The 24,684-nt window shown below is 53.6% G+C and overlaps 2 protein-coding genes across 6 annotated transcripts; both read right to left on the bottom strand.

Moving 5' to 3' along the window:
• Window positions 1–405: 405 nt before the first annotated feature.
• STK40 (serine/threonine kinase 40) lies at window positions 406–21,963 on the bottom strand. 3 transcript variants are annotated; one of them, XM_079325563.1, is made up of 12 exons: window positions 21,817–21,963; window positions 16,589–16,711; window positions 14,613–14,734; window positions 13,569–13,654; window positions 13,000–13,143; window positions 11,667–11,894; window positions 10,843–10,895; window positions 7,938–8,053; window positions 3,913–4,057; window positions 3,583–3,702; window positions 3,228–3,312; window positions 406–2,602 (listed from the first exon to the last, which is right to left on the bottom strand). In XM_079325563.1, the coding sequence occupies exons 3-12, from the start codon at window positions 14,722–14,724 to the stop codon at window positions 2,384–2,386; spliced, it is 1,308 nt and encodes a 435-aa protein (XP_079181689.1). In that variant the 5' UTR covers window positions 14,725–14,734; window positions 16,589–16,711; window positions 21,817–21,963; the 3' UTR covers window positions 406–2,383. The 3 variants fall into 3 exon arrangements, with proteins under 3 accessions (XP_079181689.1, XP_079181687.1, XP_079181688.1); XM_079325561.1 differs by having other exon boundaries at window positions 14,613–14,732; window positions 16,599–16,711; window positions 21,817–21,962; XM_079325562.1 differs by lacking the exon at window positions 21,817–21,963 and adding an exon at window positions 18,897–19,087 and having other exon boundaries at window positions 14,613–14,732; window positions 16,599–16,711.
• Window positions 21,964–22,860: 897 nt separating this feature from the next.
• Window positions 22,861–24,573, bottom strand: LSM10 (LSM10, U7 small nuclear RNA associated). Of its 3 annotated transcripts, none has more exons than XM_079325451.1 (2): window positions 24,528–24,573; window positions 22,861–23,448 (listed from the first exon to the last, which is right to left on the bottom strand). In XM_079325451.1, the coding sequence occupies exon 2, from the start codon at window positions 23,441–23,443 to the stop codon at window positions 23,072–23,074; it is 372 nt and encodes a 123-aa protein (XP_079181577.1). In that variant the 5' UTR covers window positions 23,444–23,448; window positions 24,528–24,573; the 3' UTR covers window positions 22,861–23,071. The 3 variants fall into 3 exon arrangements, with proteins under 3 accessions (XP_079181577.1, XP_079181576.1, XP_079181575.1); XM_079325450.1 differs by having other exon boundaries at window positions 24,524–24,567; XM_079325449.1 differs by lacking the exon at window positions 24,528–24,573 and adding an exon at window positions 23,577–24,319 and having other exon boundaries at window positions 22,861–23,516.
• Between the last annotated feature and the right edge of the window lie 111 nt (window positions 24,574–24,684).

Here is a 24,684-nt window from a genome sequence, read left to right as displayed (position 1 = left end):
CGGAGCGGGGCCAGGCCCCGGCCCAGCCTTGTCCAGCGCCCATCCGGCCAGGCCCGGCCTGGCTGAGCCCGGCCTAGGCTGGGCTGGCAGTGCCGGACCCAAGGCAAGCCCGCCGGGCTGGGGGGCACAGCTCGGCTCGGCTCAGCCCCGGCGCTCGCCATGGGTTCGAGGGAGCTGCCGGGGCTGGTTTCACGCAGGGTGGCCCTGGCTCAGCCCCACTGGCCAAGGGAGCCCAAGCTCAGTGTCTGACTCAGGGCACTGAGCCGTGGGGCAGGACAGGCCTGGGGGGCCGTGGGGCGCTGTGAGCCTGGCCCCCCTCTCCTGTACCTCTACCAGAGCACATCAGTACCCCAAAACCCTCGTCCCACCCCTCCCTCCCACCCCTGCCCTGTGGGGGCGCCAGGATGTCGTATGAAGTTTTATTGCCGACATGCAGGAGTAGTTTTGATGTAGTACAAAAATAACGTCTTTATACAAATTTTTTTTTCCTTTTTTTTTTCTTTTTTTTTTTTTCTTACAACAGGCTCTGTCCCGCCGTGGCCCTGTGCCCCCCCATGCCCCCTGTACCACTCCCTTCCAGTTTGCCTTAGCACAAGTGGATTGACCGGTGCTGCCACTGCAAGATCCTGGTGTGATACAGCCTCAAGGAGTCCCAGAATATTGCTTTTTGTTTTTAACATGGGGGAAAAACTGTAAAAATAAACAGGGAATGAGGCAGGAGAACCAGGAGGAGAGAACAGGGCCCTGGTGGGGTGCTCAGGGGATTCCCTGCCCTGCTGCTGGTGGCACAGGGGGTGGTGGGACAGACCCACCATCTTCAAAATAAATAAGGCGAAAGAGTTGGGGCTACTGGCTCAGCTGGGGTGGTGCAGGAGCTGGTCTGTGTTAGTGTTCACGAGGCCCTGCCTGGCCACAGGGCCTTGGCGAGGTGCAGGCAGCACGTAATGCCCAATGTGGCCAGGGAGCTGCAGGTCCAGCCCCCTGTCCCCACAAAGCCACTGCTGGGGTGGCCCAGCTTAGACCCTGTCCCCTTCCCCAGCCCGGGGCAAGAAAAGGCAACAACACGCTACAAACATCTGCCACTCACTCCCTGCCCACGCCCACTGTGCTGCAAGAGCTGGGCCAGAGAGCAGGCCAGCCCCAAAAAGCAGGGCAGCCCCCCCAGCTCCAACCCTCCCTGCTCACAGGGATGGCAGGAGGGTGATGCCAGGGCTGGGAGCAGCCAGAGGCAGGGAAGGAGGCAAAGAAGGTGCTGCCTTGAGCAGGAGCCCTGGCCAGGGCACTGGGAGCTCTGTGTGAGAACAGTTCATCTGGCAAGACAGGCATCCAGTTCATAAATGAGGCTCAGAAACAATCGTTCCTGTTCTCAGCACAGGCCAAAGCTCTTCCAGTGGTACAAGGTGACAAACCAGGATGTCCCTCCCCTGTCTTGGCATGAGGGCAGCCCCAGGTTTGGGCTGGGATGGCAAGAAAAGCTGGGAACAAATACAGTAGAGACTTCAGCCAGCCCCTCCTATCTCTAGGCGGATTATTTTGGGAAGCTTTTCACATTATAACTCATATATTACATCTGTACCACAACTGAGGGGGGAAACACTAAATCAGAATTAATGCAACTGTAACTGCACCTGGGATATGCTACTGAAAAATAAGATTAAATCATAGATCCTTATAAACTAAAGGAATCAGTGAGAGGTGGGAGAGGGGGCAGGGGCCCTGGCAGGCCAAGTCCTGTGAAACCTTTGAAGTGGGGACAGGATCTGATCCCTGCAGGTGGTGCTGCCCAGACGACTCCTCAACTCCTGCCCGAGGCGGTGGCCGGGCTCTCCGGTCACAGCAGTGGCCCCACAGGACTGGCCAGCATGGCCAGACCAGGTGGCACGTAAGGACAGAAAGAGATTTGATGCAGATGAAGGGAAGTGGGAGGTTTCAAGAAATTCTGCCTTTCCAGAAACCCTGATAAATCCAAGCTTATTCAAACCACGTGGAGCGGGTGCCACGGGCCGGCTCCGCGCTGCACGGCCACGGCTCTGTGCCAGCAGCTTCACCCTTGGAAGTCTCCTCCTTTCCCACGGGCTTTGCTCAATCCAGAGAACAGCATGGTTAAAAAGACAAGAGAGGTAGATTACAGTCATGATTAAAAGCAGATTAGTCATCTAGGCTTCGATTTTAAAAAACAGATTCCAGAAGATGCCAAGAGGTTTGCTGCTTCCAAAACTTAGCTTTTCCAAAAGTCTTCTCCCTCCGGAGCAGGTGTGAGTGCATGTCCCTGGACAGAGCTTGGGATTGCTACATTATTCCCCGTCGTGGGACAGTGGTATTGCTGTAGGCTGGAGCAGGCAGGTGAGGGCAGGTGCAGGGTGGTGCTCGTGGGGCAGGGGAGCTACTTCCGCAGGTACCTCTGGGCCAGGATGGCCGCGTCCAAGGGGTTCATGGGCTGCGCGTCGTGGCCCAGGCGCCGCACCGGCGGGATGTTCCCGAACTGCCGCTTCTGCAGGAAGCTCTTGGCCTCATGCAAGGTGTTCTTCTCCTCAGCCAAGAGCAGCTGCTGCCTCATGTAGTTCTCGAATTCGTACTGGGAGCACTCCTCTGTCACCTTCACCTGCAGAGACCGACCTGTCAGAGCCACACCTGGCAGCCCCGCGGCTCCTCTGGTGGGCCTGAGCTACTACGGGATAACTGGGGTGCTGTGACAGGAAAGGGACCTGCTGCTGGGCACTCCTTGTGAGCTAGCAGTGCCACCAGGACACAGCTCTGGCCACCACAGCAGCTCTGTCTTCACTTGGCTCATCCCAACCCTGGCAGCACTGAGGCTGCAGCTGCCTGACCCCTGTCCCTGCGGCACCATCACAGATCCTGCATGGCTGTCCCCACGGCCAGCACTTCTAGCATGAAACAAACCGGCAGGAAAACAGGATGTTTGCTCCCATGGCAGAGCTCCCTGGGAGCCAGAGCCAACACTGCTGCCTCCTCCCAGCATTCCCAGCTGTGTGTGAGGGAGTGAGCGCTGCTGGGAGAGCAGTGAGCTGCTCTCATCAGCTCTGGGCCGAGCTCACTTCCTGGCAGCTCAGCCAGCTGGATGTGCCTCCTGGTCCCAGCAGCATCAGCCTTTCCTTCCGTTGCACAACATGAGGGACTCCCCGCCCTCCCCTTCCCAGTGGGGGGGACACAGTGGGTGCCATCACAGACAGACTGGCACAGCAGCACAGAAAAGCAGTGAAACCTACCTCCTGGGGGTTTTCAGGATTAGCCACTTGGTCATCTATGTCCGGCACCACTTGCAGAGGGCCGCTCAGCGAGGACATGGACTGCCTGGAGGAGAGCACAGCACTGGGATCCACAGCATGGCACTGGCTCACCTGCCTTTACCCAACCCCAGGGTGATCCCACTGCGATGGCCATGGCTGCCACAAGCATTTGCACAGGCCTCCAGCTGTATCCATCAGCACACAGCGATGGACACATGGGATTTAAAGGCTTACTGCAGTTCCCAAACCCTCCTCTGGTGAGTGAGCCAGCCACAGCTGGAACAACACAGCCTGTGGCCAGAGACAGTGTGTCCTGTCTCTCCCTTGCACATACCAGGACGCTATGATGGAGCTGAGGGAATCCAGCACTTCAGAAGCCGTCAGCCGCTGCTGCGGGTCCAGGACCAGCAGTTTCCGGATCAAGCACACGGTGTTTTCTGAGACCCGGCCATCCCTGGCAGAGACAACGTGTGGTGAGCCTGGGGTGGGCAGAGTGTGCTGGGAGCACAGGAGCTCCACGAGCCACCACTGCTCTGAGCCTTCCCACAAGCTGTCCCAGCCCTGCTCCCGCTGTCAGTACTGCTGTGACCCTGTGGGTGCTGAGGGGAGCCCCCCAGCTCCAGCTGGCCCCCGTGGGCAGGCAGGAAGGGCAGGCTGTACTCACTCAGGGATGGTGTACTCGGCAGCCTTGATTTTGCGGAAGAGCTCCTGAGGTATGCTGTCGTAGAAGGGGAACTGGCCATAGAGCATGGTGAACAGCACCACCCCCAGCGCCCACATATCGCTGGGCTTCCCGCGGTACGGCCGGCCTGCAGGGACAGGGCACACACAGCCTGAGCACCCTGCAGAGCACAGCCAAACCTGCCTCACCTCCCACAGCAGAGATGCTGGTAACCCCCACACGGGACCATTTTTCTAAGCATTAGCCAAAACACTTAAAGATTCCCATAACATGGCACCAAAACTCTTTGCAAGGCACATGCTCTGCGAATGAGCAAATTGTCCATCTCCACACAAGTGTCCTTCTGTTCCCTATGGAGCAGGAATATCCCTGCTGTGAAAAGGGCATCAGGTAGTTGGAACTGGGGTTGCCAGGTCAGCATCCCTCACACAGAGACATCCAGCTTGCAAGTCTGGGCCAAGGGAGAGGGAGTTCAAAGATCACAGAGCACAGGGCAGGAGGAGGCAGGAAAGAAGCCCAGGAAGGATAAGGCTGAGCCCATGGAGAAGGGACTCTGACCGTGGGATGGATCTAGCACACAGCCATGGAAGCCAGGTGTAAAGCCACTGGGTGTGCAGGAAGGTGCTTTCCTGCACAAAGACATTTAAACAAAGACACTAGACAAACTCTAACCTGTTGCAGCCCCAGGATTCATCTGATGGAAATGCTGCTTCTAAGCCCCTTTGGTCACAATAATCAGCACACAGCAGCATGGACAGGGTCACAAAATCAAACCCCATTGCTACAGCACAGCACAGGACTCAGGGAGAGACTTCCTCTGACTCACACAGTGAGTCACTGCTGCAGCATTTGGTATTTGTACTAATTATTCTTTGCTTTATATGCTCAGAAAAAGGCACCTCTCCCTCCTCCTCCAACTTTTCCTGCTGTGACATTTCAGCAGCCGTCCCTCAGCATAGACAGCTTCTCCTGGAGACCCACAACAATGATTAATTCCTCAGGCGCTCCAGCTTCCCCTGCACAGGAGCACTGGCAAGACAGAGGATGTGCCAAGCCTGAGGGTGGTGGTGATGCCTGGAATGTCCTCAAGTAACTTCCCCCTTGATACTTGAAGGGGAACTGCACACTGAGTAATTTTGGGAGAGTATTTTGGAGAGCACGGGATGGGCCCCATGGGAAGGGCTGCTGGCAGCACTGGAGCTGGGGTGCAGCACAATGGCAGTGAGAGCCAGGCTGGCAGAGCAGGATGAGCTCTGAGCTAAGGCTGCACTTTGCAGGGTCTCAAGCAGCTTCAGGTGTCAGAGATCAGCCAAGACAGCCTGTTCAGTGCCCTGGGGCAAGTTACACCACAAGAGAGCCCTTAGAAGAAACATGAGAAGGTAGTTGGAGGTCTGGATACATCAGCACCCTGGAGCAGAAAGGTGCAGCTCCTTGTAGCCTTCTTTGTCCACTTGGGCCACAACTGCTCCAAGCTCCTGCAGAGCAGTTGGCTTCTATCACCCATCTGGTCACAAGGGCCTCAGGATATCCTGCAGAGCAGGAAAGGCTTGCAAAAACCCCAGGATCCACCTCCTTGCCTGCCTCTGCTCCCTTCCTGGCCAGGAGGGAAGTGCCTCAAACCTGCCCAGCAGATCACAATGGAAGAGCACAGCAACATTTACTGCAGCTGCCTGCAAACCTGACAAAAAAAACCTCATGAGAGGAGTCTACTGGGGATGGATCTTCCAGGACTGGCTCCCTCTGAGGGCATTTCTGTAATACAGTTGCTTGGGATACCAGGAACAAGTAACTCATGCATTAATGCTTGATCTGGATCTACAAGAGGGAGAAGCCTTGTATGCACAGTCCCACCTGTACATGCACCCTTCAACACTAATCTCACCTGCATGAGAAGAAAAAACCCTAAAATGATATCTGGGTCATTACACTGACAACCAGGTCCACCTCTGCCTGCTCAAAGGCTGATACAGGAGCACAGAATCATCAGGTTGGAAAAGACCTTCAAGATCATTGAGTCCAACCCAGCCCTAACACCTCAACTAGACCATGGCACTGAGTGCCACATCCAGGCTTTTTGTAAACACATCCAGGGATGGTGACTCCACCATCTCCCCAGGCAAACCATTCCAGTACTTTATCACTCTCTGTGAAAAACATTTTCCTACTATCCAGCCTGTATCTCCCTTGGTGCAGCTTGAGACTGTGTCCTCTCATTCTGTCAGTGCTGCCTGGAGAAGGAGACCAACCCCACCTGAGCACAGCCACCCTTCAGGGAGTTACAGAGAGTGATCAGGTCACCCCTGAGTCTCCTTTTCTCCAGGCTGAACACCCCCTCACCAGTGCCAGGTACAGGGGAACAATGACCTCCCTGCTCCTGCTGGCCACACCATGCCCTTGGCCTTCTTGGCCACCAGGGCACACTGCTGGCTCATGTTCAGCTGGCTGCTCACCAGTACCCCCAGGTCCCTTCCTGCCTGGGCACTGTCCAGCCCCACCATCCCCAGCCTATAACATTCCAGGGCCTTACTGTGGCCAAAATGCAGGTCTGAGCACTTGGACTTATTAAACTTCATCCCATGGGACTGTGTTCATCCATCCAACTGCTCCAGGTCTCTCTGCAGAGCCCTCCTCACTTCCAACAGATCAACACACACTCCCAACTTAGTGTCACCTGCACATTTACCAATGAAAGGCTCAATACCCTCATCCATGTCATCAATACAACTATTGAACAGAACTGCCCCCAGCACAGCCCCCTGGGGGACACCACTGGTGACTGATCCCAGCTGGATGCAGCACTGCTCACCAGCACCCTCTGCCATCCAGCCAGTTATTAACCCAGCACAGAGTGCTCCTGCCCAAGCCCTGGGCTGCAACTTTTCCAGGGAATGCTGTGGGAGACAGTGTCCAAGGCCTTGCTGAAGTCCAGGTACACACACCCACAGCCCTCCCTGCATCCACCAGGCATGCACCTGATCATAAAAGATCAGGTTGGTCAAACACAACCTTCCCCTCCTAAACCCATGTTGGCTGGGTTTGATACCCTAGCCATCCTGTAAGTGCTGTGTGATGGCACTCAGTGTAAATTGTTCCATAACCAGGTACTGAGGTACTATAATTACCAGGATCCTCCTTCCCACCCCTTTTGTGAATGGGGGTCACACTGGCTAGCTTCCAATCATCTAGAACCTCACCAGTGAGCCTGGACTATAGGTAAATGATGGAGAGAGGCTTCACAAGCTCATCTGCCAGTTCCCTCATCCCCCTGGGATGATCCCATCTGGTGCCATAGATTTATGAACACAGCAGAGATGAGAACACATGGAGAGAAACCTCCTGAAGCAACTGGACAGAAAGCACAGCTGTTCCCAATGGTCCCATGCACTGGGAACAGTTAAAAGCAAGAGGACACCAGGGAAAGCTGCTCTGTGCTAGAGCCAGACTCTGCTCAAAGCCTCTGCTGGAGACAAGGCACAGGCCAGACTGCTGGAGGGGGAATCCAGCCCAGACTGCTCTGTCCTGCTGTCATCATTCCTTAAATTTTAAGTAACTCCTCTCTGTTGGTCCAGAAGCTGCCCAGAGGGTCAGTAGTTCCCTCCTGGAAGCAAGCAGCAGCTGGAGGAACTGGTGCTCTTAGTGCACAGCTGGAATACACTGACATCCATGTGGGATCTGGACTGGCTGCCCTTGGGCCCAGGGTTACACCTGCAGCTTAAGGGAAGCCTCAGGAACTGAATCCTGACACTGGAAACAGAACTTGCTATCTGCAGATAGACTCAGCTTGGAACAGCCAGATTTGAATTAGCTTTGAAGTTCAGACAAGCCTTAAGAAAATAGTTAGGCTCACTCCTTCCCTCCAACATTCCCAGCTGGAAAACCAGCCCAAGTCTCCTAACTGGACCTTAACTAAGAGGCTCTCATGAAGGTACAAATGGGAACACAGCAGCTGGTTTTGTTTATTTCAGGAGGCACAAAGGAGTGAAATGAGTGCCAAGGGGAATTCCTACCACTGAGCACGTCTGGGCTGATATAGGCAGGGCTCCCACGCTGGTCCTTCAGCAGGTCATCCTCACTCACCAGGTGCTTCCCCAGGCAGAAGTTGGTGATGGTGATCCGGTGAGTCCTGGGGACAAGCACAAGGGGTCAGGGAGCACAGGCATCCTGCAAGGGCCATGCAGCAGACAGCAAGCTGACTCCAGAACAGACTGTGCCTGTGGGGCTTTCTGGGGAGCTGGAAGTGCTGGAGAAGACACACAGAGCTGTAAAATGAACTCCATCCCAAAGGGGAGGGATTCCATGCCTGCCAGCAAGGCACTCAGAGGGGCAGTAACAGGGTGTGTGACAGCTGTGACAATGTCTGGGTGGCCTGTGCCAGTGTGGCTGTACCTGGCTCATCTTGCAGCCACACTGTGCCTTGGCCAATGTCCCAGCCTGCAGCACCAGAGCTGCAGGATCTGCCCCAGGTGCTGCCTGACCACTGGAGGGCATGAGTGTCAACAAAACTGAGGTTTATTTTGGCTGCTGATTCTGCCCTGCATTTCCCAGCTGCCATCTTCTCCTCCCAGCATTTTCTGGGAGCTAAAAGAAACACCCTGTGGAAGCTGCCCTGTGCCTGGCCCCCCATCACTCTGTGTTTACAGTCACCAGAGGAGCTGCAGGAGCTGTGATCAGACTCAGCACAGCCACAGCTGTGTCACTCAAGAGTGCCACACAGGAGTCTGGTGGCAGCTCCACCTGATGCACAGGACTGCTCTTCACACACAGGTGTGCACAACACAAAGCCTGAACAACACCCAAAAACCTCACACAGAAAAGGGAGAGCTGAAGGTACACACAATTTCTTCATTAGTTCACCCCTACTTCCCTATGGTACTGCCAACTCCCATTAATGATTTTTTCCATGCATGTGAGCTAATTACAAAACTATTGTTCCATTAATCTTCCCTGTCATTCAGGTAATTTGGATTTTCATTTATAATGTCAAGGTGTGAATACAAAAACACTGTCTGGAAGATTTCTTGGAAAGTATTTCACAACTAGAGCCTGAGAGAATGGATTAAGTCAGTCACAATAACCAAGAAACATTTCCAGCCAGTCTCACAGACAAATGAAATACAACCAAGTGTGGGTTGGCCATGGAGAGATGGTTATTAAAACAGACAGACTTGTGTTTAACAAGTGTTAGCTTCAACTGTCAGGGGACTTCCCTGGCTGAATAACAAGCTGCAGGATTTGTTAAGGATTTAAAAGACTAAGTGTTCTATAGGACACTAAAATATTCAGGGTTGCTTGGTTCTATTTAGTCCCTGAAATTTGATCTAATCTGTAATCACCCAACTCCTCCTGGACTGACTAATGGGGAACCTGAGAGGTTTTAATGTCAGTGGGGAGGTCTGAGGGAGCCCCAGCTGGGAGGTGCCTGCCAGGTCCTTGCAGTGCCACACTGTTCCCTTCATCCCCTGTCCTGAGAAGGGACCTGGCTCTTGGTGAGCACAAAAGGTTCTGCTCAGCCCCAGCAGCTGCTCCTCTCCATGGAGATGGCTCTGACACCTCTCCCACCCTTCCCTGTGACTCACTGCTGCACAGGCTGCAGCTTTCCCTCACCAACGCTCAGCAAAAAGCAAAAGCAGAGATGTAACACAAAGAGTGACTCTGGCAAGTCTGTTCAAAGCTTCAAATACCTCCCCCTGCTAGTGGGATCCTGGGGGTAGCCCCATCAGTGGGGTGCTCCCCTGCACCAGAAAAAAGGAAAAGAAGGGAAGTTCTGCACAGATCCTTCAAAGCACCAACCTTTGTCTGCCTCTTGCAGCAAAGAGGAGAATCAAAGCAGCAAGCAGAAGAGATTTATCTTACAGCAGCTCTACAGAAACAACTTGAAACAACTTAGAGGTGGCCCTGAGAAGCAGCAGCTGCTGTGTGTATGTGGGGAGGAACCAAGAAGTTCAAGCTCTGTAGATAAAACCTGGTTCCTTTCAGTGTTAGGGAGGAGAAAGCAGCAAGCTGTGAGCCCAGCAAACCTGCAAGCTTTGTAGACTTAAAGCCTGCAGAACTCCAGCCTTCCCACTTTTTATTCATTCCACAGAAACCCAGACAGTGTGAAAAGGATGAATTCCACTCATTCTTCAAGTTAGTGCAAAATATTTAGTCAGTAATGTAATCTTGGAGGAGAGAGCAGAGGATCTGAGCTGAACTAGGCTGCCAGCTAAAGAACACAGACCCCAAGGCACTGAGCAGCTCCAAAGAGCCACCAAGCAGAGCCAGACCACCACCCCCTGCCCTGAGCTCCTGCCCCTCTCTGGGCTGGTCCCTGCACCAGCATCCAGCACCTGCCAGGCTCAGGAGGCTCCTGTCAAACCAGCAATGGAACAAGGGAGCCATTTCATACACAAATACACACTGGACAGAAGTGCTTTTGTTTAGATGAGTCAATATTTCACTGCTAGCAAAAACACAGCAGGGCAGCAGTCAGATCTAACACTGCTGTGATTGTAGGACAGCCAGCAGGGCTGGGAATGCCTTTAGCATGATGAGGGTGAATGATGGGAACAGAACCAACCACCATGGCTTTTTTGTTCCTTTTAATATATATAATATCAGTACTTCTCTTGCAGGTTACTAAATTACTATAAAATTCAGTTTTCAGCAGTTAGAATCCAAACAAAAGTCCTGACAAGGGGCCACTAAGATGGGTGGGAAAAGTGAACTACTTAGGTGAGGCTAAATTAATTTCTGGAGATTAATTTATATAACTTTGAGCTGGATTTGTATTTTTGCACAGCCTGCTTCCCTTTCCTTCACCCTCTTGCACAAGAGCACTCAACAAGTGCTGCCTTTGGCTGTGTTTGTATTAGAAATCTGCTTCAAGGAAGAAACAAGACTACTGCCAGGCCAGCAGCTCTCCAGCACACTTACCTTTTGTTTAGCACCATGTTTCCTAGTTTCAAGTCTCTGTGCACAATATTTTTCTGCAAAAAATATAGGAGTATTACATGACCAAAGTATAAATTTCATACTTGCACAAGAGCACTAAAAAGAAATCATGGTATCTGTACTCTCTGAAATAACCCGGGTCAAGATTTCAGGTCAGGTTCCACCCTGAGTACTTTCTGCCCTTCACTTTTGATTGTGATCAGGACAGAACAAACAAATTTGCTACTTTGAACACAGACTTAGTGTACCCAAGAAACCTGAAACTGAAGTGTCCAGGTTTGGTTAGAGCCATCTGATGAAGATTCCTTTACCAGACCCAGGCCCCACTGCCCTGCCAAGGCAGGACACATGTCCAGTGTCACAGGGGATAGAGTCAAAGATCAGCAGAATCCATTTTTATTACAATAGTTTCTACTTCATTGATCTCAAAAATTGTAGCTGGATGTTGTGATCTCCAATCAATTCTTACATTGTGATTTACTTTGCAAGGAAGCAGTTTCTGTTTCCTGTGTTTGATGAGGCTCTGCTCTCCTCTTTGACTGCCCCTGCCTGAGGTTACCACACTGTGGTTCACCTGGCCTGCCCTCAGCCCAGCTGGCCCCTCTCCACAGCCCACAAACACCACATTATCACCCAGAAACGTGAGGAGCAGGGAGGGAGGGACTGCACTTCAGGCCTTGGGGCACAAGGTCTTATGATCCATGCCCTGTCAGCTGGTCACTGCCTGCCCCAGGAAGATTTGAAGCATCAAAATTGGGAAAGCTGCCCCCCAGCCCTGGAAGAGAGCTCTGCTTCCAAGCTCTCACCTTGTGTAATGCTTCTACCACTCGTACCACATCATAAAATATCACCACAGTCTCCCTCTCACTGAGTCTCTTCTCTTTAATGACATAATGCTGCAGATTGATCAGATCTGCTGTTTTGTCACTGAAATCATGAGCACAGAGACAGTCCAACACCAGGCAAATGCGTTTCTTCATCTTTCTGACCATCCTGTTGGCTTCCAGATCTTCTATGATTTCACAAGCTCGGTCCTGTGGGGAGGCAAACACAGCAGCAACCCCTCAGGGGAGCTCCAGGGTACATGCACAGAGCCTGGCACAATAAATAACTGGATAACTGGGAGGTGAGCTCAAAATAAGCAAATGCAATCACAGTGTTTGGTCTTTGTCCCGAGGCAGCATTTCAAAAAGACACAGTTAACAATTCACAGAATCCCAGACTGGTTTGGGCTAGAGAGAACGTGAAGTTCATCTCACTCCATCCTTTGCCATGGGCAGGGACACCTTGCACTATTCCAGACTGCTCCAAGCCCTGGCCTTGAACACTGACAGGGATGGAGCAGCACAGCTCCTCTGGGCAGCCTGTGCCAGAGCCTCCCCACCCTCACTGGGAAGAACTTTTCCTAGGAGGAGGAGTGGAGAAGGCAGGGGAAGTCTCTGCTGTGTGGCTCTTTATGCACACACACCTTGAGCTGAACCCAGGACAGCTCTGCAGTGAAGCAGCCTCTGGGAACAGAGGGATCCAACACACCCTGTTCATAAGAACAGAAATCTCAAGGCACAATTAACAGTTCTTCCATGACAGCAAACAAGACACAGCTGAGCTGGATGTTTGGCTTATTTAGGATTTAGTACAGATGGTCTCAAGTGAAAAGTGTGTTGGCAAAATGCAACCAGCAAGTCAGGCAATACCAACACCCAAAGCAGTAATTGCTATCAGCCCCTCACATCAGTGAACAACACAATCCACTCATACAAAAACTGGCCAGCACAGTGACTGGTTTAACTTGCTGAAACAGTCTCTTGGTTATTTGTCCCCTCTTACAAGTTATACCCAGTACAAAGACCAGAAAGCACAAATTTAATTCTAAAAGGTGCTAATTAATTTGTCAATGAAATAGCTGTTCTGTCTGGAGGGGGAGTGCTGAGTGCCTGTCCCATCTGTGAATATTCTCACATTTCCCAAAATCCTAATGTCCTCTCCAGAGCTCCTGTCTGAAGCAGCACTGGTTAACCTCAGAGTGCTGCAACTTGGACACACAAGAGCAGGGTCAGCACAAACTGTACATTACACAAAAGCAGCTCAATCCATCAGCAGTCCCTGGCATTGTCCCAGCCTGGATGGTGCCAAAAGTACCTGGAAGAGCCCGTGATGATGGACCACTCCTTCCTGGTTGTGGAGCAGGGAGAGAAGAGAATACTCTGTGTGCAGCAGCATCTTGCCCTGTCGCTCCTCCTGGGTTTCTATTCCTTTATCACCTCTTTCTTCTAAGGTGAGAATCTTCAGGAAAAGGGAAAATGCCTTTACAGTTCTCAGAGGCACACAGATGCCCCCAGCCCTCTCTCATTTTGGGCACTCCCATGTGTTGGACAGCTGGTGGTACTGCTCTGATGGTTGTGTCCTTGCCACAGCCTGTCTGAACTTAGAACCACTCGTGCAGAATGCACAGCAGCAGCTTCATTAACATGGAAAGGTGGCTGTTTGCAAATATCCCAGGTGCTTTTCCCCTCCTGGAGCTGCTCCCTTCAGGCACAGACCTGAGGGCTCTGGGAGAGCAGCACAGGTCTCATCTCAGGGCTGATCTGGGCACTGGTCTGTGCCTGGCAGCACTGCCCTGCTTCAGCCCACACCACTCCCTCACTGCCCAAGTGCTTCTGTATGAGAGCTGGAGAGCCCTGAAGGTCTGGGAGCTGCAGTTTGCTTACCTTCAGCTGATAAAAGTCATCTGTCCCATCCTTTCTTGCCAAACACTGAACAATACTTGGCACAGGGGAGTTACCTAAACGTGGACCTACAGCACAAAGCAGAAACAGACTTGTTTTCCCTCCAGCAGCAGTGACTAACCCGGGTTACATCAGCTGTCACCTTTTTTGGTTTGCTTGCACCAAGTTCCCTTTTTTTGCAGGAACTTGAGTGCATTTTCACAAACCTAAAGCCAACAAAGAAAAAGGTCTTGAACTCTGAAACCTTTTGGGATAACGTTTCATTTGTTCCTGGAGAAACATTTATCAAAGCCCACACATGGCCCAGCTGTTTGCAGAAATCCTAATTTCTGCATGCCTGAACCACACAGCTCTTACATTCACAGCAACACCCATGGCAACTGTTACTGCCACACCTGGGAACACAGCTGCCACCTCTGCAGGGATGGCTCAGGGGTGTCCAAATTAGCCCACATTTCAAGTTAACATACAGTCACCAGTCCTAACTTTTAATCAATCAGCTCCAGTTGATTTCCCATTATTTTCCAATGTGAAGTCTATGATTTTTGACAATTTATATAAGCAGTTCTGAACCAACAACTATTCTAGCAACTCCTCAGGCCTGGCAGAGTGGCCTTGTCTTGGCACATACTACTTTGAGTGATCACTACTGAATTATTAAGTTGCCCCATGCTGATGTGACAACACATTCCAAGTCAGCAGGGTCGAACATCTCCCCACAGCTCTAATCATGAATTTGGTATTTAACAAAGTTGAAGAACAGAGTTAAAAAAATAATAAAATAACCAACAAAAATACCCAAGGTGGTAAAATCAAGATGCCACATGTCTCCCCCAAGCCCTGCCTGCCTTGCTGCATTGGCATCCCAGGTCTCCTCAGCCTGGCCAGCAGCAGGAGCTCCAGCGACCTGCACTCTCAGGGAAGACACTGAGTTACACACCTGCTTTCCCTCATTGCACAGCACCTTTTATCTCCAGTTTTGCCACCAGCAGGCACCCTGCCCAGTGCAGAGCCCTCCCTGCTTACCCAGGATGAAAGGACCTGCTCTCTTGGCGTTACTCCCGGCAATCCCGGCGCACAGAGCCTTTGCTTTCGCCGATGTTTCCCCAGCTCCTCTGTCTGATGCTCGCCGCTTCATCCTCGGCTCTTCAAGACAAGACACATCACTCTGATCAGCCACCAAGTTGTTTTATCCCTGATTTCTACTGGAAGATGCACTGTTGGCTCTGCCTACTTGTGTGTCTCCACACAGCCCTGGCTCCCTGCTGACAGACCAGGGGTGGGCTGCAGGCTCAGAGCAGCTCTCAAGGCATAAATCAGCCTCGTTATTCAGGGCAACGTTTCCTACAACAGTTGTTTGAGAGACATAGTGGGAACGAGTCAAGATAATTAAAGCTTGTTTTACAGCAAAAACAAGTTTGCAAATTAACATATTCCCAAAGCTCTGAAAGAAGATGCCCAAGTTAGCCCTGTGTATGGGTGTCTGCTGCTGTTGAAGCCTTTTGGGGGTTCCTCCACAGAGGATCCACTCCAGGCATCACAGCCACCCACTGAGTCCCTCAGAGGCTGCAGTGTGTTCCTCAAACAGCCAAGAATGCACAAAACTGACCACAAAAATTAATATCTTTCACCTTTCCCAACAAGGGCATAGAAAACAAGCACAATAGTTATTGTGAGATTCAGTTGATTTTTTCAAAAATGTATTTTTAGCCTTGAAAAAAGTCTCCTCTCTCTTTGTACCTTGTCAGGCTCTGACCTTATTACATCTCCATCTACCTACATCCAGTGCAGCTGGAATTTGGAGTCCAGCACACAAAACCCTGTCAATTCAGCCTCCATGTGCAGGAATCAATGCTGTATTTAGAACTAACTCACTATTAAATGCTCCAATGGACATTCTGGTGACAACATGTGTCTTCCAACATGATCACTATGGGCAAAAATCCATTTGATCTATTAAACATGAATTGCATGGTTTGCATCCAGGAATTTATTCAAGATCCACACATCATCACTACTGAGCACCAACAACTAAAAACTCAACTACCTCCTCCTTATTCAGGTGCAGAAAGTCTGGTTTCCAATGTCCATTTCCTACTGCTCAGAAATCTAAAGAGCATTTGGGTCAGAATTGCACAACCAAAACCTAAAAGGACAAATGAATTCAAGGTTTATGACTAAAACACTTCCTTCTCTAAAGAAAAGTCTTATTTCAGCTTAGCTGGAAAAGCACTTCTCAGGTGAGCTGCTGGGTGTGGTGTGAGCTCTCCAGCCAATGGAAGCTTTGCTCCCCTGTCCAACCCCTCTTCATCTCTAGCTTTTGGAAAATAGCTTCAAAGACTTTCACAATCATCTACACATTTAATGTTTGTGTTCTCACTTTTTAAAGATACTCTGGGGGGGTAGGTGAGAACAGGAACCAAGCACAGCTCCATATCCTTACTCAAACCCAGTCCTAGGAGTTTTTCCCAAAGAGATTGCTGGAACAGGGTAAAATATTTTTTGGGTTGTACATATTTGCTTTAGAAGATCCTGGGTGTTTCACCACGTAAGAGATTGATAAATCACCTCCCTGTGAGTGAAGTTCACCCTCTGGCAGTCCCACCCTTTCTGTGGACACAGGCTGATCTCACTGCATTGATTCATCCAGCAGCACCTGTCCAGGAGCAGCCACAGCCAGGAGGTGAAGGGAGGAGTCTTGCAGCAGACTTTGCATCCCTGCCCTCCTGACTCCCAGCACCTTCACACCTCCACAGAGCAGTGTCACCATCCCAGTGAGCTGAACAGGACACCATTCTGACTCCCATGTGCTCCTTGCTCATTCTGCATCCCTGACCCAACATCCTTATGAACTCCTCCTCTCCTGGTACATCACCACCTCTGCTGGAAACATATGAGTAACATTTCCACTGGAGAAACCGCCTGCACAGGAGCTCTGAGATAAACTCATTGTGCAATCTGGCTTGCTGGTGCAAATGGAGTTCTTGTAATCAAAACAAGCTGAGGACTCACGTAGTTCAGCATCAACTGTATCGTTACTCTTCTTCCAAACTAGGTTTTCCAACGTCTCAGGAGGCAGGAGTCATCACCTTGGAGAAGGCTGGATGGACAAAAGGTCGAGGACTCTGTAATGTGGAATGAGATACATCTGATGCTGCAGTTCTGGATTATTCTGATTATGATAACACAGGATGCACTGAAGCTTTAGGGCCCCCAACATCTCTGTTTGTTTGGGCTCAGAAAAGGACTGAAGCTGCTGTTATCATGTGAAAGAATAAAATGGCTCTGGAAGTTCAGTCCTTCCACTGCAGGACAAACTCCCACATCACTCATCTCCAAACTGATGCAGGACAGGCTTTGGAGCAGGGACAAACACAGGCACTAAGGACACAACACGAGCTCAGTAGAGGTTATTGGGAAACCCAAAAGTGCTTGACCCTGCTGCTGTGATGAGCTGATTGTGGTGAATAAGGCAGTGGATGAGCTGGGAACCAGCAGCAGGTGACAGAGCCCAAGAGCACCTGCTGGAAATTCAAGACTGCTGAGAAGGAGCTCACACCATTCCAGGGACCTGCCCCTGGAGCCCACAGATGGGAGACATCCCTCCACCCACTGCAGCAGCATTCCTGTCCAGTGTTCCCTCCTGAAGCCAAAAGCTGTAGCATTTGGGATAAGGCTGGAGAGCTGCTCCACAGGTTTTGTCCCTCTCTGTGCAGCCTTGATGTTTGCAAAAATTAAGCTAAAAAATGAAATCCCATGAGCAGCATCAGGCTGCACCTTTTCCCACCCAAACACCACAGTGGACAGTATTTATCAGTGCCAGTTAATCCAAGGTCACATTTAAGCCTGACTCCTGGGAAACTGGACATGACCTAAAAACCTCCACGAACAAAACATTAAATGGGTAAAAGCTTCCCACATGGAACAGCAGCAGGTTGGTGTCACTGCAGGGAGCAGTGATCCCAGTGTTGCCTCACTCCTTCCCGGGCAAACCCAGCCAGGGACAGCTCAGAGCAGAGTCATCAGCACTCCCAGGGACAGAGGCTCAGCTCTCATTGGAAAAGATTCCCTGAGAACAGGCGGAGTTTGGATCAGGCAGCTGCGGAGGAGTCACTGGCTGGGGGATTAAAGGGAATGTTTGTGTGTCAGATCCCAAGGAAAGCAGGCTGTTGCATTAAGTGTATGAAATATGGTCAAAAACACACCCCTTGTGTCCCAGCTGCTCCTCAGAGACCAGGAGCACATCCAGAAACCTCGAAGGCTAAGAAGACATCATCCCACCTGGGAGCAGGGAGAGGAAAGTCACCCATCAAGTGTCTTCAAGGACTTTTTACCTTTTTTGCCTCCTCAAAAGGCAGAATTTCTGCCCCCCTCATCCACAGCCCACCCTTATCCTCTTCCTCCCATATCACACACAGAATGATCTAGGGGGGAAATTGAGCAAGACAGTCATGTGTGGTAGCATGTACTTCATTAAGCTAATATGGATTTTAATATTTAAATGACCCTTAATTAGGCAAAATTTAGGTTCTGAACACAGTGTCCTTCAAAGTTTCAGTCACTTCAGGACTTTTGTTTTGTTCTTCAGGGCCAAACCAGGCCCATCCTGTCTGTGCTGTCCCTCCTCCTGCACCTCAGCCTTCTCAACATCAGCCAGGAACAATTTCATCCCCAAAGATAATGTCAAATGCCCAGGAGAAGCCTCAGCCCTTCCCTGGCTCCTCGCTCATCATCTCACATGGACATGTGGGGATATCAGGGTGGGCTGCACTCCTCTCCCTCTGCACAGCAGGGGGAAGATTCCCAATGCAGCAATGTTAACACCACTGAAGGCTCTGGGAGTTGAACGGTTCTCTAGGAGAAGTAATAACATATATATAAAAAAAGCCCATTGGATGACTCAGTCCAGCCTGTGTTCCGCTGCGCTGCCCTTCCGGGAAGGGAAGCCTGCTCCCGAAACGGAGCCCTGACTCACAGGCTTCTTGGAACTGAGCAGAGACTCATTCAACTTCTTCCCTAAGCAAGAAGTTTGCTCAAAACCAGGCACAGAGTTTCTCTGCCCACAGGAGCAGGATGGATCCTGGGGCACTGGTGCAGCATGAGGGGCTGGGACAGCCCTGTGCTGTCCCAAGGCACCCAGGGAAGTTTGGACTCGCTGAGCTCTACAAGCAGGGAGACAGGAACACCTCTGGTAACCTCAGCTGAACCACCCCACTGGAGATGCTCCTTCCTCAGCCCAACATGCAGATCAGCTGAATCCCAGGCACAGCCAGCACCTGGGAGCCCCTAGGGGAGCTCAGCACACCTTACCTCCACCCACATCCAGCTGTGGTCAGTCTCCAGCTCTTCAGGGACAAAAAAGGCTTCCACAGGCCAAGTCACACATCAGGGAAAGCAAATTCCAGCCCAGCTGCAGCCCCAGCAGCCGGGGAAACTCTGAAGCACAGGGTTCCAGTGCGTAATTACGGCGCGAGCAACAAGCCAGGCTTTCTTCAAGCCTTCTGATGCATCAACACATGAGATAGCCAAGGACTCATCTCTGGGAGTTCCCTCTTTGGTTACATAAACACCAACCTCAGCTTAACCCTTTCGTGCTGAAGCACAGGAATATCCAGCAGGATTTTTTCCCATTTCAGCCCAACACCCTCACAGCAGGAGCCTGGAAATGCAGCTGCAGCACCTGAGGCTGCACTGCTGCCCCAGCATGAGTCCCTGACCTGGTCAGTGCCTTCAGTCAGACTGTGCCCACCTTCCAAAGCCCACCAGGAGTGAGGGGTGGGTTGTATTACAAGGTTTTATTTCTAATTTATTGCTTCTGACACTATCAATATGTCACAAGCCCCTGAGCAGGACCTCTGTGTGTGCACAGAGTACAGTGTGACCCACACACGTGCTGACACTTCCCAGCGAGGTGTGGCTGCAGTTTCTCACAGCAGTGACTCACCAGGCCCTACCTGGAGACAAAGGTGTTGAAGTTACCTGCACACACTGCCAGCCTATGCTACTGAGGTTTGCAGTGTGACAACACACTGACAGCAACTGCACAACTCAAGAAAAAAATATTAACCAAAATAGCCTGTTTCACACAGAAAATGACCATGGATACACAGTGCCTACACTGTCCAGCAAGAGCTCCCAGGCAGGAAGGAGACACACTCTGTACCTGCCCAGAGCACCTGGAGCCTCTGCACAGGTAACAACCCCCTGAGCTCAGGCACAATCCCCAGGGCTGTCCCTGTCCATAGTCACAGAACAGTTTGGGTTGGGAGGGACCTTAAAGACCCTTCCACCCTCCTGCCACGGGCAGAGACTTTTCACTATTCCAGGTTGCTCCTAGCCTTGTCCAACTTGGCCTGGAACATTTTCAGGGATGAGGCAGCCACAGCTTCTCTGTGTGACCTGTGCCAGGGCCTGCCCACCCTCACAGGGAGGAATTTCTCCCTAATATCCCATCTAACCCTGCCCTCTGCCAGTGGAAAACCATTCCCTCTTGTCCTGTCACTCCAGGCTCTTGTAAATAGTCTCTGTCCATCTTTTTTGTAGCCCATCCAGGTACTGGAAGGGGCAGTTATGTCACCCTGAAGGCTTCTCCTCTCCAGGCTCAACAACTCCAATTCTCTCCTAGCAGAAGTGCTCCAGCCCTCTGATCATCTGGTGCCTCCTCTGGACTCACTCCAACAGGTCAATGTCCTTTCTGTGCTCAATCACAGCACAGCTCAGTGGCTATGAGGCTTCTCTTGCCTGTTCCAATTTCTGTAACATCTTGAGGGTCACAGCCCACAGCTGAACTTTGCTTTTAAGGAATACAATGATGTGATCAAACCCTCAGCATAGTTACCACAGAGAAACAATCAAAGGATGCAGCAGCATGAGCCCTCCAGCAACAGGGAAATGTGTCCTGAATCCTGACTGCTGTTAGCCCAGGGCTCCATGCCACAGGTGAGTGTTCCTGTGCTGTCCCTTGGGTCATGCCTCACCTGTGCCCCACTGTGTCCCTGCTGCCTCAGAGGAGCTGGCTGTCCCACAGCACATGGCAGAGGGGTGGTGGCTCAGCCCCACATCAGGCAATGGCCTCTGCTCTGACTTCTCCAGCTCCCTCTGGACATGGGATTGCAGCCCAACAGCCCCAGCACACTGTTCATACCAGCAGGTGTTACTGAGCCCATACACTGAGGCTCTGTACTAGCAAAGCACTGAATCCCCAGCACTGGAGCAGCACATTTCAGCACAGCCTGGGCAGGTGGGAGCAGCTGGCCGGGCACACAAGGAACCCTAAACCCCTGTGTAAGGGGGTGGAGATGCTGTCCCATGGGGTACCCCCCACAAGTGAGACCTTTCTCACTCTCAATACTGCACAGGCAGCAGGGCTCCCAAAGGCCACAACCAGAGAGGGACAGCACCTGGTTCTGAGGGTGGGAGGTCCCCCAGCCCCCTCAGGTGAGCTCCCATGTGAGTGCAGGGCAGGGCTCGTCCCTGCTTCCAACACCTGCTGATGTTACTCACCCTCACTCAGAGGCACAGCCCTCACCTACTCACTGCTGAGGCACACGAGGCTCCTCCTCGGCACAGGAGTCTACATTCAACTGTTCCTGCCCAAACTGGGGGCAAAACCAGCCCCAATCACGGGCTGTGCCTCCTTCGGCCCCCCGGCCCCGCCGCTGTGCCGGGACGAAGCGATTCACCAAGGGGCCTTTTCAAACCCGCCCCCCAGCCTGGAGAACACCGGCACCGAGCCGGTACCTGGGGGGCTCCCACGGCCCGGCCCCGCGGAACGATCGGTACCAGCGGCGCGTCCCCGCAGCGCCCGGCCCGGCCCGGCCCAAGGCGGATCCGGTGCCCGACCGCCCGGACCGGGATGGTGGCGGGTCCCGGGGCCGTGTCCCCCACGCTCAACCCTGATCCCTGCTTCCCCCTCACCTCGTCTCTCACCCGGATCCATGGCCCCGATCCCGCTTCCCGCCGCTCTCTCATTCTCCCCACTCAGTCACGGCCCCGGTCCCGGTTTCTCTCTCACCCCTCACTCCCCCATGGCCGATCCCACTCCCCCCGCTCTCTCACCCCTCACTCCCCCATGGCCGATCCCACTCCTCCCGCTCTCTCTCACTCACCCATGGCCCGATCCCCGCTCTCTCTCACCCCTCACTCACCCATGGCCGATCCCACTCCCCCCGCTCTCTCACCCCTCACTCCCCCATGGCCGATCCCACTCCCCCCGCTCTCTCTCACTCACCCATGGCCCCGGGCCCGGCCCGGCCCGGCCTCGCTCCGCTCCGGCGGCCGCCAGGCACCGGAAGTGACGCGCCGCCACCGCCCCCCGCCGCCAGCCCGCCCCCTGCCGGCCGCTGCCGGGACGGGGAAACGGCGGCGCTGATTGGGCGATGGCGACAGCGCGGGCGGTGATTGGAGCAGAGCGCGGAGGCCGGACCGGGTTTTGCGGCGGGCTCTGATTGGTTGAGGCGCGCAGAAAGAGGCTCCCTCAGCGGAGGCTGATTGGCTGTGGTGCGATGAACCCGCCGCTGATTGGCTCAGAACGGGGCCAGGAGCCCCGGGAGGGTTGGTGAGCACGCGGGAGAGATGAACGCGGCGTGATTGGCCAAGGGGCGGGGCCTGTCGGGATGGCTCCGCCCACAGAGCCCCGCCCAGCGGCACTGGGACCCCCTGGGTTGTGTCCCCCCGACTGGGACTCCCCGGACTGGACTCCCCCGTGCTCTGAGCCCCGGGCTGGAACCGGCGGGGTCGGAAACCTTCGGGCTGGGCCCCCACTCTGCTGCCCAGCCCCAGGCCCGTGCAAACAAACACCCCCCGGGCTCAGCCCCCAGCTCCACTCGCAAAGGCCACACAGCTCCGTGTCCCGAGGGGTCCCTGTGGGAACAGGTTATGGGGGGCTGCAGACTTTGGTAGCACCGCAGTTTATGGTGATGGAGGGGCAGGAAGCAGAGGCAGCAGTACCAGCATTCTGTGTTCTGGGTAAAGCACGTTCCTGCTTTTTGGGGCAGACGGTGCTGCCCCTTCCCCTGCATCTTCACTCCCCTCCATCTTGCTCTCTTCTCCTTGAACTCCTCCAGTGTTCCAGAACCAGCCCCTGCCCAGCTCAGCACCAGTGACTCCAGCTCCCAGGGTACCCATGCTGGTGAAAGCAAATGCTTTGCTCTGTGGGCAGGGAAAGGCTGAGCCAGGGGCAGTGGGATGGCAGCTCTGGTCAAGGCTCCTTTGGCCATTGGAGGAGGGACATGAGCAGCTGCAAACGGAACAGGAAATGAGCAGGGAGACCAGAGAGCATTTAAGTGGTGTTATTCACTACAAAAAACAGTCCTGCTCCTCTGCAGGCACCGGTGGGAGGAACAGCAGAGCCCCAAGTCCCTTGAGGAAAATGTTCCTGGGGGGATGGCGTTGGGCAGGATGACTGGCATGGAAGGAGCTGGCACTCCATCAAAGGGACATGTCCATCTCAGGTCCATCCTGGCTGCTGTGGCAGCAGCAGGTCCTCACTTGTGCTTGGCATGCAGGAACTCCCTGCGGCCCTTGTCTCGGCCCCCGAAGTAGCGCACCCTGTGGATGGCCCGCAGCTGCTCCTCGATGGTGGCCTGGATGTTCACCTCGTCAGGGATGTGCACGTAGCGGATGTTCCTGCCGGTGACAAAGAGCTCGTCCAGGTGGGACACGGCTCCCTTCCTGTCCGTGAAGGTCACCTCGGCCAGGCGCACGTTCATGAAGGCGTCCACGCTGGTGACGCGCCCCGCGGCCGCGCTCTCGTCGCGCAGCTCCACGGTGGTGACGCGGCCGCACAGGCCCTGCAGCAGGATCACCAGGCTGTTCTCGGCGATGGTGCGCTCCTTCAGCGAGTGGCTCACCTCCATGGCGGCTGCGGGGGGACACAGCACGTTCTGGGGCTGGGGACACCCGCCCGCTGTGCCTCACACGGAGCAGAACCTTGCCGGGGGCCAGCTACTGCATGCCCACCTGCCCAAGGACCAACCCCTGCACAAACACCTGCCCACGGACCAACCCCTGCACAAACACCTGCCCATGGACCAACCCCTGCACAAACACCTGCCCATGGACCAATTCCTGCACAAACACCTGCCCACGGACCAACCCCTGCACAAACACCTGCCCACGGACCAACCCCTGCACAAACACCTGCCCATGGACCAATTCCTGCAACAACCTGCCCACGGACCAACCCCTGCACAAACACCTGCCCAAGGACCAACCCCTGCACAAACACCTGCCCATGGACCAACCCCTGCACAAACACCTGCCCAAGGACCAACCCCTGCACAAACACCTGTCCATGGACCAATACTTGCACATTCACCTGCCCATGGACCAACTCCTGCACATTCACCTGCCCATGGACCAACCCCTGCACAAACACCTGCCCAAGGACCAACCCCTACCCACGGACCAACCCCTGCACATTCATCTGCCCAAGGACCAACCCCTGCACAAACATCTGCCCAAGGACCAACCCCTGCACAAACACCTGCCCATGGACCAACTCCTGCCCATGGACGAACCCTGCAGGCTCACCTATGCATGGAGCAGCCCCTGAACATGGCCCTGCACACGGACCAAGCCCTGCACACTGTACCAAACCTCAAACACCCACCTGCACGCACACACACCGCCCCTTGCACTCTCACCTCCACACGTATCACCTGTCACACGGACACGACCTCTTTCACGCTTACCTGCACATTCACCTGCACTCCCACCGCCCCTCGTGCACTCCCCGCACGCCGCCCCTCTCCCCACTCACTCCCATTCTCCTCGCCCACCCCCCTGGCACACCTGCCCCCCCCTCCACGCACACCGGGGTGCTCCGTGTCCCTCTCGCACTCTCCCTGCCCTCACCCCCCCTCCACACTCGCTGTCCCTCTCCCGGGTCCCCGCAATGTCCCCGTAACCCCCCTCTCCCCCCCCCACGCACTCACGCACCGGCGCTTCCCGCGCGCTCGCCCGCGCCCCTCGCGCACGCGCGGCCCCGCCCCTCGCCCCACCCACGGCTGGAAGGGGCGGGGCGGCACGCGCGGTGTCCGCACGTCCGTCTGTCCCATTGTCTCGGTGTCCGAGTGTCCCGCTATCCCCAAGGCCA

Source organism: Erithacus rubecula, assembly GCF_903797595.1.
Source record: "Erithacus rubecula genome assembly, chromosome: 23".
In the NCBI taxonomy this organism is placed as follows: Eukaryota; Metazoa; Chordata; class Aves; order Passeriformes; family Muscicapidae; genus Erithacus; species Erithacus rubecula.
The sequence above is the reverse complement of the archived record's forward strand: the minus strand, read 5'-3'. Positions and strand labels throughout refer to the sequence as shown.